The sequence below is a fragment of the Pelophylax lessonae genome (assembly GCF_965119305.1).
Source record: "Pelophylax lessonae genome assembly, chromosome: 10".
NCBI lineage: Eukaryota > Metazoa > Chordata > Amphibia > Anura > Ranidae > Pelophylax > Pelophylax lessonae.
In genome coordinates this window covers 44,912,080-44,927,900 of record NC_138777.1, presented here as the reverse complement: position 1 = coordinate 44,927,900, position 15,821 = coordinate 44,912,080, and the positions used below count along the sequence as shown (strand labels likewise).

Here is a 15,821-nt window from a genome sequence, read left to right as displayed (position 1 = left end):
ACAAGGCCTCGACATCCACAGTGATAAGAAAGGAATCACTGGGGATGGTCATGTCGTTCATTATCTTTAACAGATGCATGGTGTCTCTAGTATAGGAGGTCAGTTTTGAGACATGTGGTTTTAGATATGCGTCAATCACTTTGCTTATGGCTTCGGTGATGTTGCCATTCCCAGATACTATTGGCCTCCCGGGTGGGTCGATCGGGTTTTTGTGAATCTTTGGGAGTGAGTAGAAAGTTGGTGTCTTCGGGTGTCTTGATCGGATATAGTTCCAAAGTGTGGGGGAGATAGTTCCTTCAATTCCAGCTTTGTCAACTTTGGCATAAAATTCTTCTTTGTATTGTTCAATCATGATGGGCATGATTTGTTTATAACATTTTGGGTTGTTTAGAATTGTTTCACACATGTCTTTATACTTGGTGTTGTCCATCACGACAACATTCCCTCCTTTATCCGCAGGTTTGATGGTTATATTTTCGTTGTCTTGTAACTCTCTTAGGGCTTTTCTTTGACTTTTGGTTAAGTTTTGTTTGTTTCTTGTCATGGTCATTTTTTCAAGGTCTTTCGTGGTTTCCCTGACGAACAGGGCTATGGCTGGGTTCTGGTTGATCGACGGGAATTTATGTGATTTTTTCTTAAACTGTGCGTTGATTTTTTCAACTATTGTTTTACTGGTATTAGTGGAGGTTGTGGTTTCTTCCTCATCGCTGTCGGTCCAACATTCTAGTCCCCCTTCTTCTAGGAGGAGGTTTAGGTCCCGTATAGCCCTGTATTCTGCCGCCGATAGTGCTGTTTGAGGTTCTGCTGTTTCGGGTTTCTTGCTGTACATAATTTTTTGTAATAGGTTCCTTGCAAAAAGGTTAACATCTTTTATGGCCTCAAACTTGTCTGCTGGTTTGTTGGGACAGAAGGAGAGTCCTAATGTAAGGACTTCTATTTGTTCCTTGGTTAGTGTGTGTGAGGAGAGATTGACTATCGTGATGGTTTCTTTGTTCATTCCTGTGTTTGGTTGTTGGTGTGTTATTTTTCTTTCGTCTGTTTCCGCGCCTTCCCTAAAAAAGGTCCTTGTTTGCTTAGAGGTTGCAGTCTCTGATTTTCCCGTTGAGATCTTGTGAAGATTTTATGGAGTTTTGCTGGTGGGTTGGTCTCCTCAGTCTCTTGTGCATTCTGTTCTGTGGTTTCATTATCCTCATCCGTGTTTTGTGGGTCTTCATTGGATCTTTCTGTTTCATATTGGTTTTCCCTTTGTTCTCTGTTTTTGGGTGGGAATCTTCTCCTCTGAGGGTTTGCCTCTGTTCCAGATGTGTAGGACGATGAGTCTGAGGAGATATAATTTTGTGGGTTCTTTCTCTGTCCGGATGGTGCATTTTTCCTCTGGTTCTTGTTGTTGTTCCAGCGGTATGCTCTGTTTTGGCCAAATGCGTTCTTATCGCGCCAGTACTTTTTTTCTTTCTTCCTTAGGATGTCCAGGCTGTGTTGTTCAATATGTGTTTTTAACTTTTTTTCTTGTTCCGAATATAGGGGGAGTGGTTTAAGGGGGGTCAACAGATCATATGTTTCTTTTATTTCTTTATCTAGATTTTTGAGTTGTCTTTCATACTCGTTTTGTAGGAGTATCATCAGATTTTTAGAACATTCGTTGAGTATGGCCTCCCAGTCTTTTTTCATTTGTAGGGTGATATTGTCCATAGTGGGAAAGATTTGTATTCTAAGTCCCACTGGGTTGATGTTTTCCTTTATGTAGCGTTGAAACGATTTGATGTGCCAATACAAGGCTGATTTTCTTTCGAGATGTCTCCGTAGTGTATTGAAAAGTGCCGTGACGTCAGAATTCTGTTGTTCATTGCCCTGAAAGTCTTTTTGAATCCCGGTCATAAGACTCTCCCACTCATTGCCAATTAGATTTCCGTTTGTTTCCTCCTCCATTTTGTCTTTATCCTTTTTAATCCAAAGACAATTATTATTCTTTGGGAAATTGGGTGTCTTTGGATTTTTTACACAGTGGGGTGTCGTTGATCAAATTCCTCTCTGTTGTTACTGCCCTTGGGCATACAGTTTGGAGAAGATCATTATGTGATTCCACTTGTGTATAATGAAATGCAATGTGATGGTAGTCCTGCTAATCGGCTACCATAGGTGAGTAGGGGAGGTGAGGTGTTATAGAGATCGTGAGGTTTTGGATGTGTTTTCCATCCGGGTAATAATGTAGAAGGGGTTTTTGATCTCTATGACCCTATGTATAGTTGGGTTTGCCGTCGTCCCTGGTTGAGTATTGTATCGGTTTGTTGGTACCTCAGGCCAATAAGAAGTGGGACTTTTAAGGCAGGTATGGGGTATAAGATAAAGTACAAGCAAAAAATTGCTAATAGTAACTAAATGATAATGATGATAATAATAATAATAAATGTTTAATTCTTAAAACATATGTACAGTGAAGTACAGTTGCGTGAAAGGGTTATAGACCCTTGTGAAGTTGTGTAATAGAAGGAGGGTTAGTGACATGTGAGAAATAGTGACTTTTGAGGGTATATCTCTGTCTGTTCCTGCTGTTAAGTTTGGGTGGTTCAGATCAGAGGTGTCTCCTATATCCTACGCGTTTCGGCCTTTAATTGGGCCTTTTTCAAGGTTGATTGTCACTATTTCTGTTGATAAAATGCAGGTTTTTATTAAATATAAGTATCACCACTTTTTTAAAATTAAATAATAGTGGTGAATTTTTCAAAAGTAGTACATACATGTTGTTTTCTTTGAATCCTTTTGTGTTGAAATGGCTCCCTCTTTAGCACAGCGAGAACCATGCGGTTTCCTGAAAAATTATATGTATATATATATTTATGAGATACAGCTACAAAGTTGATAGTGGTTCTACAGGTGTGTTGTTGAACTTACATGGGCTGTGTCTCATATCTGGGGTAGATCATATGAATCTCCCCTGGTGGTTAGTTTTGATTCCGGTGTGTGTGAAACCGGTTCTGGGCAAGGATATCCTTGTGCCTTTAAATGGTACAGTTCTATATGAGACAGGTACATGTATAGGAAGATTTTATATCTGTAATGCAATAATGCAGTATATACAGTATATAACATTTTGGGTTTGTTTTTACCTTCATTATCACTTTGCAACAAGTGTTGTCCCATGCGGTTTCCAGCTGGGTCACACTTAAAAAGAGGGAGAAAAGACTCCTTCAGTAATGTATCTCCTTTTCAGGGTGGAGTAAGTGGTAAGGGTGGTGTTTCAAAACTTACAATTTTTCTTGTGCGCCGCTCTTGGTCCTCTCTCATCCCCATTCAGTTGTGGAATGAGAGAGGCAGAGGTTCCCCGGCCTTTTATCAGACTCGCGCATGCGCTGTGAGCGCCGCACGTCTGAAACCAGATCACATACAGCTGGTGTGTGTCTCTGGTGCGCCTGCGTCCTATGGACGAGTGCGCTTCCAGTTTCCACCGCTGTTGCTTATAATTATATTTAATAAAAACCTGCATTTTATCAACAGAAATAGTGACAATCAACCTTGAAAAAGGCCCAATTAAAGGCCGAAACGCGTAGGATATAGGAGACACCTCTGATCTGAACCACCCAAACTTAACAGCAGGAACAGACAGAGATATACCCTCAAAAGTCACTATTTCTCACATGTCACTAACCCTCCTTCTATTACACAACTTCACAAGGGTCTATAACCCTTTCACGCAACTGTACTTCACTGTACATATGTTTTAAGAATTAAACATTTATTATTATTATTATCATCATTATCATTTAGTTACTATTAGCAATTTTTTGCTTGTACTTTATCTTATACCCCATACCTGCCTTAAAAGTCCCACTTCTTATTGGCCTGAGGTACCAACAAACCGATACAATACTCAACCAGGGACGACGGCAAACCCAACTATACATAGGGTCATAGAGATCAAAAACCCCTTCTACATTATTACCCGGATGGAAAACACATCCAAAACCTCACGATCTCTATAACACCTCACCTCCCCTACTCACCTATGGTAGCCGATTAGCAGGACTACCATCACATTGCATTTCATTATACACAAGTGGAATCACATAATGATCTTCTCCAAACTGTATGCCCAAGGGCAGTAACAACAGAGAGGAATTTGATCAACGACACCCCACTGTGTAAAAAATCCAAAGACACCCAATTTCCCAAAGAATAATAATTGTCTTTGGATTAAAAAGGATAAAGACAAAATGGAGGAGGAAACAAACGGAAATCTAATTGGCAATGAGTGGGAGAGTCTTATGACCGGGATTCAAAAAGACTTTCAGGGCAATGAACAACAGAATTCTGACGTCACGGCACTTTTCAATACACTACGGAGACATCTCGAAAGAAAATCAGCCTTGTATTGGCACATCAAATCGTTTCAACGCTACATAAAGGAAAACATCAACCCAGTGGGACTTAGAATACAAATCTTTCCCACTATGGACAATATCACCCTACAAATGAAAAAAGACTGGGAGGCCATACTCAACGAATGTTCTAAAAATCTGATGATACTCCTACAAAACGAGTATGAAAGACAACTCAAAAATCTAGATAAAGAAATAAAAGAAACATATGATCTGTTGACCCCCCTTAAACCACTCCCCCTATATTCGGAACAAGAAAAAAAGTTAAAAACACATATTGAACAACACAGCCTGGACATCCTAAGGAAGAAAGAAAAAAAGTACTGGCGCGATAAGAACGAATTTGGCCAAAACAGAGCATACCGCTGGAACAACAACAAGAACCAGAGGAAAAATGCACCATCCGGACAGAGAAAGAACCCACAAAATTATATCTCCTCAGACTCATCGTCCTACACATCTGGAACAGAGGCAAACCCTCAGAGGAGAAGATTCCCACCCAAAAACAGAGAACAAAGGGAAAACCAATATGAAACAGAAAGATCCAATGAAGACCCACAAAACACGGATGAGGATAATGAAACCACAGAACAGAATGCACAAGAGACTGAGGAGACCAACCCACCAGCAAAACTCCATAAAATCTTCACAAGATCTCAACGGGAAAATCAGAGACTGCAACCTCTAAGCAAACAAGGACCTTTTTTAGGGAAGGCGCGGAAACAGACGAAAGAAAAATAACACACCAACAACCAAACACAGGAATGAACAAAGAAACCATCACGATAGTCAATCTCTCCTCACACACACTAACCAAGGAACAAATAGAAGTCCTTACATTAGGACTCTCCTTCTGTCCCAACAAACCAGCAGACAAGTTTGAGGCCATAAAAGATGTTAACCTTTTTGCAAGGAACCTATTACAAAAAATTATGTACAGCAAGAAACCCGAAACAGCAGAACCTCAAACAGCACTATCGGCGGCAGAATACAGGGCTATACGGGACCTAAACCTCCTCCTAGAAGAAGGGGGACTAGAATGTTGGACCGACAGCGATGAGGAAGAAACCACAACCTCCACTAATACCAGTAAAACAATAGTTGAAAAAATCAACGCACAGTTTAAGAAAAAATCACATAAATTCCCGTCGATCAACCAGAACCCAGCCATAGCCCTGTTCGTCAGGGAAACCACGAAAGACCTTGAAAAAATGACCATGACAAGAAACAAACAAAACTTAACCAAAAGTCAAAGAAAAGCCCTAAGAGAGTTACAAGACAACGAAAATATAACCATCAAACCTGCGGATAAAGGAGGGAATGTTGTCGTGATGGACAACACCAAGTATAAAGACATGTGTGAAACAATTCTAAACAACCGAAAATGTTATAAACAAATCATGCCCATCATGATTGAACAATACAAAGAAGAATTTTATGCCAAAGTTGACAAAGCTGGAATTGAAGGAACTATCTCCCCCACACTTTGGAACTATATCCGATCAAGACACCCGAAGACACCAACTTTCTACTCACTCCCAAAGATTCACAAAAACCCGATCGACCCACCCGGGAGGCCAATAGTATCTGGGAATGGCAACATCACCGAAGCCATAAGCAAAGTGATTGACGCATATCTAAAACCACATGTCTCAAAACTGACCTCCTATACTAGAGACACCATGCATCTGTTACAGATAATGAACGACATGACCATCCCCAGTGATTCCTTTCTTATCACTGTGGATGTCGAGGCCTTGTATAACAATATACCGCACAATAAAGGACTGGAAACAATCAAGAATGCTCTCAACCAGCTAAGCCCACAGGATGAAAAATTTAACACCTTTATAATTACTATGCTTGAATTCATCTTAAATCGGAATTTCTTTACGTTCGATGGTCGTTACTACCTTCAAACCTGCGGGGTGGCGATGGGCACAAGCTGTGCCCCCACCTACGCCAATTTATATCTAGGAGAGTGGGAAGAAGACTTTCTCATCAAAGAAGAAAATGCTTGGCTAACTGATAACATACTTCTATGGCAACGATACATAGACGATATTCTGATAGTGTGGACAGGACCAGAAAACCAAATCAAGGATCTAAAAAACGCATTAAACAACAACACATACAATATGTATTTCACCTTAAATTACAGTGACAAAAAAGTTCCATTCCTTGATACATGGATCCACAAGGAACACGATGGACGCATACAAACCGCACTCTATAGGAAGGAAACCGCAGGCAATTCAATTCTACATGCCACGAGCTTTCATCCACCCCCACTAAAAAAAGCCATACCTTATAGTCAATACTTAAGGATTAAAAGGAATTGCACCAAAAAAGAAATATACAAAAAAGAAGCTGATGCACTCACCACAAGACTGATGGAAAGGGGTTACACCAAAACCTCACTAAGGAAAGCCTACAACAAGGCCAACTCCAAGGAAAGACAAGAGTTACTATTTAAAAAACCATCCCAGGACCCTAAACAACCCGACCAAAAAACGCGAATCATTTTAAGATACACCAACGAAAATAAAAAAATCAAAGCAATTTTGGAAAAACATTGGGCAATTTTGAAAGAGGACCCAACAGTGAAAGACTTCCTCACGGACCACCCACCAATCACGTACAGAAAGGCAGGATCTGTCAAACAAGGACTAGTTCATAGCGATTTTAAAGAAGATTCACGCAAAGACCCATGCAAGACAAAAGGCACATACCCATGTGGGTCATGTGACCAATGCAAAGTCATAAGAAAATGCACTAAAACCACTCTACCGAATGGAGAAACTTTTGAACCCAAACATTTCACCAATTGTCGGACTAAAGGCGTGGTGTATATGATGAGATGCGAATGTAACGCATTCTACATAGGTAAAACAAGACAGGAATTCGGAAAGAGGATCAACAAACACGTAAATTCAATGGAAATGTGCAATTTCCATCTACCACTGGGTCGACACGTGGCCTATAAACACGCCCATAAGATGCCAAAAATATCGTTTATGGCCCTAGAACGGATCCACATCCCGAGGAGGGGGGGTGATTGGAACAAAACCCTGCTTCAATTAGAGATGAGATGGATAAAACGTCTCAACGCAACCACCTTTCCAGGCCTAAATGAAGCAGAAAGCTATGCCCCCTTTTTAGAAGGTTTCTCATCAGGGAAAACTGATTAGAATAAAAAACCTTCATCAAAAAATGAAAAAATCACAAAACTGTGAGAAAGTCCATTCACAAAAACTCTTGTTCAAAAAAACATCAGCCACACAAATCTCGCTACCAAAGGATAAAATACAATGAAGCAATCATTGACACACCCCACACTTATAATCATCCTCCATTCACATCATCCAATCCATTCACAAAAAAACTCGTCCAAAGATGTATATATATATATATATATATATATACATCTTATATCTTTTATCAAAAACACGAATTGGAGATGCGGAATTTTCCCCCCCTTTTTAGATTCCATAAGCTTTGAGAAGACCGATCTGACAGACTTTCCCCACTCTTTTCCAATGGGGATATAACCGGAAAATTCCCCCTCCTTTCCCTTTAACCTGACTATTCATTACACTGCTATTAAAACTGCTATTAATTACATGGAATGTTCTCCCCTGTTTTTTCCTTTTATATACCTCTTGTTTGCAAATTATAATGCACTTATGCCTTGTACTGAATCCTTGTTGAAAAAATCTCCACATACTTTTAGCACACCCGGCACGGTAAGCCCCTGGGGGGATCTCTCACTGTTTTCCCTCCCAGGGGCTTTTTACAGGCACAACGTAACAGCCAGCGACATCGGCGCCTCAGACTCTGCCAGTCTGTGACCTGTGTCCTCTCCGTGTCGGCGGCCGCGCCAGTGAGCAACAGCGGTGGAAACTGGAAGCGCACTCGTCCATAGGACGCAGGCGCACCAGAGACACACACCAGCTGTATGTGATCTGGTTTCAGACGTGCGGCGCTCACAGCGCATGCGCGAGTCTGATAAAAGGCCGGGGAACCTCTGCCTCTCTCATTCCACAACTGAATGGGGATGAGAGAGGACCAAGAGCGGCGCACAAGAAAAATTGTAAGTTTTGAAACACCACCCTTACCACTTACTCCACCCTGAAAAGGAGATACATTACTGAAGGAGTCTTTTCTCCCTCTTTTTAAGTGTGACCCAGCTGGAAACCGCATGGGACAACACTTGTTGCAAAGTGATAATGAAGGTAAAAACAAACCCAAAATGTTATATACTGTATATACTGCATTATTGCATTACAGATATAAAATCTTCCTATACATGTACCTGTCTCATATAGAACTGTACCATTTAAAGGCACAAGGATATCCTTGCCCAGAACCGGTTTCACACACACCGGAATCAAAACTAACCACCAGGGGAGATTCATATGATCTACCCCAGATATGAGACACAGCCCATGTAAGTTCAACAACACACCTGTAGAACCACTATCAACTTTGTAGCTGTATCTCATAAATATATATATACATATAATTTTTCAGGAAACCGCATGGTTCTCGCTGTGCTAAAGAGGGAGCCATTTCAACACAAAAGGATTCAAAGAAAACAACATGTATGTACTACTTTTGAAAAATTCACCACTATTATTTAATTTTAAAAAAGTGGTGATACTTATATTTAATAAAAACCTGCATTTTATCAACAGAAATAGTGACAATCAACCTTGAAAAAGGCCCAATTAAAGGCCGAAACGCGTAGGATATAGGAGACACCTCTGATCTGAACCACCCAAACTTAACAGCAGGAACAGACAGAGATATACCCTCAAAAGTCACTATTTCTCACATGTCACTAACCCTCCTTCTATTACACAACTTCACAAGGGTCTATAACCCTTTCACGCAACTGTACTTCACTGTACATATGTTTTAAGAATTAAACATTTATTATTATTATTATCATCATTATCATTTAGTTACTATTAGCAATTTTTTGCTTGTACTTTATCTTATACCCCATACCTGCCTTAAAAGTCCCACTTCTTATTGGCCTGAGGTACCAACAAACCGATACAATACTCAACCAGGGACGACGGCAAACCCAACTATACATAGGGTCATAGAGATCAAAAACCCCTTCTACCAAAAATATGCACTGTTACTGTAATAATGACACTGGCAGGGAAGGGGTTAACCCTGTGGGTGATCAAGGGGTTAAATGTAAGCCTAGGGGAGTGATTCTAACTGTGGGGGGGGGGGTTGGGCTTGTGAGGTGACCATAGAGACCTGTGATCCTATATAGCAGGATCACATAGTCTCTGTGATCATGCAAGGAAGAACGACGGACAGCTGTGTTTACATCAGCCGTCCGTCCTTCTCTGTCAACGGGGGGGGAGATCGCCGGTGTCAGGCGGTCATTTGAGCCGCCTGGCACCTGCATTGGCTTCCCCGCTGACGATCGGGGGCGGGAGCACGCCTCCGGCGGCGCGCACTCGCCCCCTAGTGGCCTCCCAGGCAGATGACGCCTATTAACGTGATTTTGCCTGGGAGAGCCACACTGCTGACGTAAAAAGGCAGTGCAGCGACGGCAAGTGGTTAATAATATTTTTTTTTCACCCCTTGTTCCGGTGGATACATTTGTTTCCAACATCTGGACTTTTATGTATCAAGTTGCTTTTGATCTAACATGTTTTGTTTACATTGTGGTTTTATTTAGTGTAGAAGACATTAGGGATCACTTATATAGTGTCAGTAGACACGGACATTTCACTGTTTAAAGTGGAGTTCCACCCATTTTTGGAACTTTAGATCTATGTAATCCCCTTTAAAATGGCTTTTACCAATGGAAACTTTTTTTTTTTGCTAGTAAATACCTTAATTTCGGCTTTATTCCTCCTCTCCTCACTTCCTGGTCCAATCGGCGATGACGTCATTCAGTGTCTGCTGGGATGTATTCTATTCCAGAAATCTCGCAGTAGCTGTATCTGTACTGAGCCGTGCCTGCCCCGCCCCCGCCCCGCCTCCGCCCCGCCTCCTCTCATTGAGTTGTATTGCAATACAACTCAATGAGAGGAGGCGGGGCGGAGGCGGGGCAGAGAACAGCCTTAATACATTCATACAATGCAACTCAATGAGAGGAGGCGGGGCGGAGGCGGGGCAGAGAACAGCCTTAATACATTCTAAAATGCAACTCAATGAGAGGAGGCGGGGCGGAGGCGGGGCAGGCACGGCTCAGTACAGATACAGCTACTGCGAGATTTCTGGAATAGAATACATCCCAGCAGACACTGCGGATCGCCGAATGACGTCATCGCCGATCGGACCAGGAAGTGAGGAGAGGAGGAATAAAGCCGAAATTAAGGTATTTACTAGCAAAAAAAAAAAAAAAAGGTTTCTATTGGTAAAAGCCGTTTTAAAGGGGATTACATACAGCTATGTATTCCAACCTATTAAAAATGGGTGGAACTCCACTTTAATTTATGTGGCAGTCAATTTACAGCGCACCTTTTTCATTCAATGCCTTTATCTCCTCACTATTCAAGGATTTTTTGAGTGTAGCAGTTTTTTGATTTTATTTGTTTTTGTTTTAAGGCCAAGCGCACCTTTTTTATTATTTTATATTTTTTACTTTAATGCATTCTCTGCATTAAAGCGGAGTTCCACCCAAAAGTGGAACTTCGGCTGATGTGCTTTCAGCCCCCCCCCCCCCTCCGGTGCCACATTTGGCACCTTTTCAGGGGGAGGGGGGGGAACGGGTACCTGTTTTTGACAGGTACCCTTCCCCACTTCCGGTAGACAACGCTGCGGTGCCGTCCCTTGGAAGTTCAGCCCCCTCCTCCACCCCTGGGCCAATTAGAAAGCGCAGCGTGCTTCGCGCATGCGCAATAGTAAACCGTCTGTAAAGCCAAAAGGCTTCACTGCTGGTCTCTCTTACAACGAATGGCGGTGGCAGCACCCAGCAGCTGGTTTGAAAATTTGCTGGGATGCTGACATTGCGGGCTCTCTGGGCAGGTAAGTATCTATATATTAAAAGTCAGAAGCTACAATATTTGTAGCTGCTGACTTTTTATTTTATTTTTCCCCCAGCTGGAACACTGCCTTAAGGTAAAAAGCTTTGCCAGAGGATCCCCTCCCAGCCCACCCTTTTCCTCCTGGAGTCTCTGTTCTCGATCCAGCAATGTGCCCAAGAGCAGCAGCTCTCTTTCTCCTAACAGGGCAGACTGATAGCAGTGGAAGCCATTGGCTCCTGCTGCTGTCAATCAAATCCTGTATGTATGCCTGTGTCTACAGGTGCAGGCAGCGTGACTCGGTATCAAAGCGGAAGAGGTGGAACCAGGAGGGCCGGCGGGGGACCCCAGAAGAGGAGGATCGAGGCTTCTCCATGCAAAACCATTACACAGAGCAAAGTATGACATGTTTATTATGTAAAAAAAATTTTTACAATCACTTTAAGATGATCATATAATTGTGCAGACAGTCGCTGTGATTGGTTGGTGAGACAAACGGCCAACTCTAGATTAAGTAGAAGGTTCATCCCTCGTTCTAGATAGCCAGGAGGAGGTAGTAGTGAGTCTTTGGGGACAGCTCTGAAAAGGAGGTGAGTATTGCTGCTTTTTTACTGGGTTAACTATTATTTATTTGTGAACAAAGTTGGGGTTTGAAATGGAGCTTTAGAGCCCATTCACACTGCCGCGACTTGTGAGGCGACTTGTGTGCCCTCAAGTCGCCCCAAGTCGCTTGACATAACAAAAGCAATGTTAATCAATGAGAGCCGTCTTAATTGGCACTACTGAAGTCGCTCCGACTTCAGAAAAGGGTCTTGTACTACTTTGAGGCAACTTGTATCCGACTTGTCCCATAGACTTCAATGGGAGTCGCCTCCTTATCTTAATTGAAGCGACTTGTGATCCGACTTTCCATTAAAATAGTCCTGAACCAGGAAAAAAGATAGAATTTTTAGTAGCACAGGGACGGGGCTCCGCTCCACCTGGGCGTTTTTGTTGCAGGCGTTTATCGGGCATTTTTTGGGCGTCTTTGGAAGCAGGCATGACTTTTTTTGGATTTAGTGTCTGGGGGTCTAAAAAGTGTACCTGTGAAGTTTCAGCTCTGTAGCATGTCCAGAACCAGAAAAAAAAGATAATTTTTCTTAGAATTTTTAGTAGCACAGGGATAATTTCATTAGCGCATGGATGTGGCTCCGCTCCTATTACACCTATATGTGTGTATGTGTATGTATACATATATGTGTGTGTGTATGTATATATATATATATATATATACACCCCTACACAGAAGTTCAGATGTCATGCCTGCCTCCAAAGACGCCCAAAAAAAATGCCCGATAAACGCCTGCAACAAAAACGCCCAGGTGGAGAGGAGCCCCATCCCTTTGCTACTAAAAATTCTAAGAAAAATTATCTTTTTTTTCTGGTTCTGGACATGCTAAAGAGCTGAAACTTCACAGGTACACTTTTTACACCCCCAGACACTAAATCCAAAGAAATCTCATTTTTTTTTTCAATAATTTTTTCAATAATTGGCTCTCTATCAAAAACGACAATTTTTAAGAACTTTTTTTTGTGTGATTGAGCATAACCTAGAACAATCATATTCTGATTGGCCAAATACAAAGTCGTCTATCATACAAGTCGAACTGAATACGCGCAAAGTCGCGCTGAAAGTCGCGCTAACAAGTCGCCCCTTATGAGGCGACTTTCTGGTCACGGCAGTGTGAATGGGGTCTTAGTAAATCTTTTTGTTTTGTATAAAGTTAAAAAGGCTTTTTATTTCTATTCTTTTTTTCCCCATGTGGGTGATTTTCCTCACTTCCTGTGGCAGTGATGATGGTCACCAAAACAGAAAGTGAGGGGAGAACTATCCAACAGGAATACGGATAGTATTAAAACAGTTTTAGTAAAGTGGGAGAAGGACAGAACCTGTGCCAAGTTTTTATTGCAGTCTCCATGCATCCGGCGCAGGGTCACATATACAAAGGTCTAATCCTATCTCAATCTATGCAAGTAAAACTACAGTGGGTACGGCAAGTATTCAGACCCCCTTAAATTTTTCACTCTTTGTTATATTGCAGCCATTTGCTAAAATCATTTAAGTTCATTCTTCTTCCTCATGAATGTACACATAGCACCCCATACTGACAGAAAAACACAGAATTGTTGACATTGTTGCAGATTTATTAAAAAAGAAAAACTGAAATATCACATGGTCCTAAGTATTCAGACCCTTTGCTCAGTATTTAGTAGAAGCCCCCTTTTGATCTAATACAGCCAGGAGTCTTTTTGGGAAAGATGCAACAAGTCTTTCACACCTGGATTAGGGGATCCTCTGCCATTCCTCCTTGCAGATCCTCTCCAGTTCTGTCAGGTTGGATGGTAAACGTTGGTGGACAGCCATTTTTAGGTCTCTCCAGAGATGCTCAATTGGGTTTAAGTCAGGGCTCTGGCTGGGCCATTCAAGAACAGTCACGGAGTTGTTGTGAAGCCACTCCTTCGTTATTTTAGCTGTGTGCTTAGGGTCATTGTCTTGTTGGAAGGTAAAACATCGGCCCAGTCTGAGGTCCAGAGCACTCTGGAGAAGGTTTTTGTCCAGGATATCCCTGTACTTGGCTGCATTCATCTTTCCCTCGATTGCAACCAGTCGTCCTGTCCCTGCAGCTGAAAAACACCCCCACAGCATGATGCTGCCACCACCATGCTTCACTGTTGGGACTGTATTGGACAGGTGATGAGCAGTGCCTGGTTTTCTCCACACATACCGCTTAGAATTAAGGCCAAAAAGTTCTATTTTGGTCTCATCAGACCAGAGAATCTTATTTCTCACCATCTTGGAGTCCTTCAGGTGTTTTTTAGCAAAATCCATGCGGGCTTTCATGTGTCTTACACTGAGGAGAGGCTTCCGTCGGGCCACTCTGCCATAAAGCCCCGACTGGTGGAGGGCTGCAGTGATGGTTGACTTTCTACAACTTTCTCCTATCTCCTGACTGCATCTCTGGAGCTCAGCCACAGTGATCTTTGGGTTCTTCTTTACCTCTCTCACCAAGGCTCTTCTCCCCCGATAGCTCAGTTTGGCCGGACGGCCAGCTCTAGGAAGGGTTCTGGTCGTCCCAAACGTCTTCCATTTGAGGATTATGGAGGCCACTGTGCTCTTAGGAACCTTAAGTGCAGCAGAAATCTTTTTGTACGGCCAGATCTGTGCCTTGCCACAATTATGTCTCTGAGCTCTTCAGGCAGTTCCTTTGACCTCATGATTCTCATTTGCTCTGACATGCATTGTGATCTGGAAGGTCTTATATAGACAGGTTTGTGGCTTTCCTAATCAAGTCCAATCAGTATAATCAAACACAGCTGGACTCAAATGAAGGTGTAGAACCATCTCAAGGATGATCAGAAGAAATGGAAAGCACCTGAGTTAAATATATGAGTGTCACAGCAAAGGGTCTGAATACTTAGGACCATGTGATATTTCAGTTTTTCTTTTTTAATAAATCTGCAACAATGTCAACAATTCTGTGTTTTTCTGTCAGTATGGGGTGCTATGTGTACATTCATGAGGAAGAAGAATGAACTTAAATGATTTTAGCAAATGGCTGCAATATAACAAAGAGTGAAAAATTTAAGGGGGGTCTGAATACTTTCCGTACCCACTGTATGTTTACCATTTAAATACTCTGCTAAGAAAAGTGTTTTTTTTACATTATTGTTCACCGTATTGTTCATTTTTTTTAAAACAGCGGACGGTGCTTTTCTCCTCCGGCCTTGGCTGATGACCCCAGTGCAGATTCCTGAGAGTCCTCAAGAATACCGTTACAATATGGCCCATACCGCTACTCACAGTGTCATGGAGCGCACCCAGCGAGCTCTGCGCCACCGCTTTCGTTGCCTGGATAGCTCTCGGGCTACGCTGCAATATTCTCCTGAAAAATCTTCTCAGATTGTTTTGGCCTGTTGCATATTACACAACATTGCACTACAGCATGGCCTGGACATCTGGTGTGAGGCCGGCTGTACTGCTCTGGAGGCCGAAGAGGACTGTAACAATATGGAAACGGTGGAGACAGAAGCTTATCGCATGAGGCAGGAACTTGTCCTCACACATTTCAGCTAACTCCAATCTAGAGGTGCACTGAATGGAAATGTTGGTGCCGAAACCGAAAATGCTGGATGCACTTGGCCGAAAACCGAAAATGACCGTTGTAAAAAATGTTTATATTTTTATATATAATTTGTATTATATTTAACTTTTTCATTAATATCATCAATTTAAATGAATATGAATTTATTATCGGCCATTAGCGCAAGAAAAGCTCAAGAAAAATGTATCCCAAACTCGATTATTCTGTATGTCTTCACACTGGTCTGTTGTGCTTCCGTTGTGGTTTTAAAACTCCTGCTTGCTGCATTTCGCACCTCCCCGTTGAAATGCATTGAAAATGCAGCAGGA

The 15,821-nt window shown here is 42.1% G+C and overlaps 1 protein-coding gene across 2 annotated transcripts in view; it reads left to right on the top strand.

Moving 5' to 3' along the window:
* Positions 1-15,509, top strand: part of HARBI1 (harbinger transposase derived 1) — a 31,857-nt gene extending 16,348 nt beyond the window's left edge. For both annotated transcript variants that reach the window (XM_082269727.1, XM_082269726.1), the window contains exon 3: positions 15,112-15,509. In XM_082269727.1, coding sequence (XP_082125853.1) covers positions 15,112-15,485 — 374 coding nt within the window. In that variant the 3' untranslated portion in view covers positions 15,486-15,509. The remainder of the gene's footprint in view (positions 1-15,111) is intronic.
* Positions 15,510-15,821: the final 312 nt, after the last annotated feature.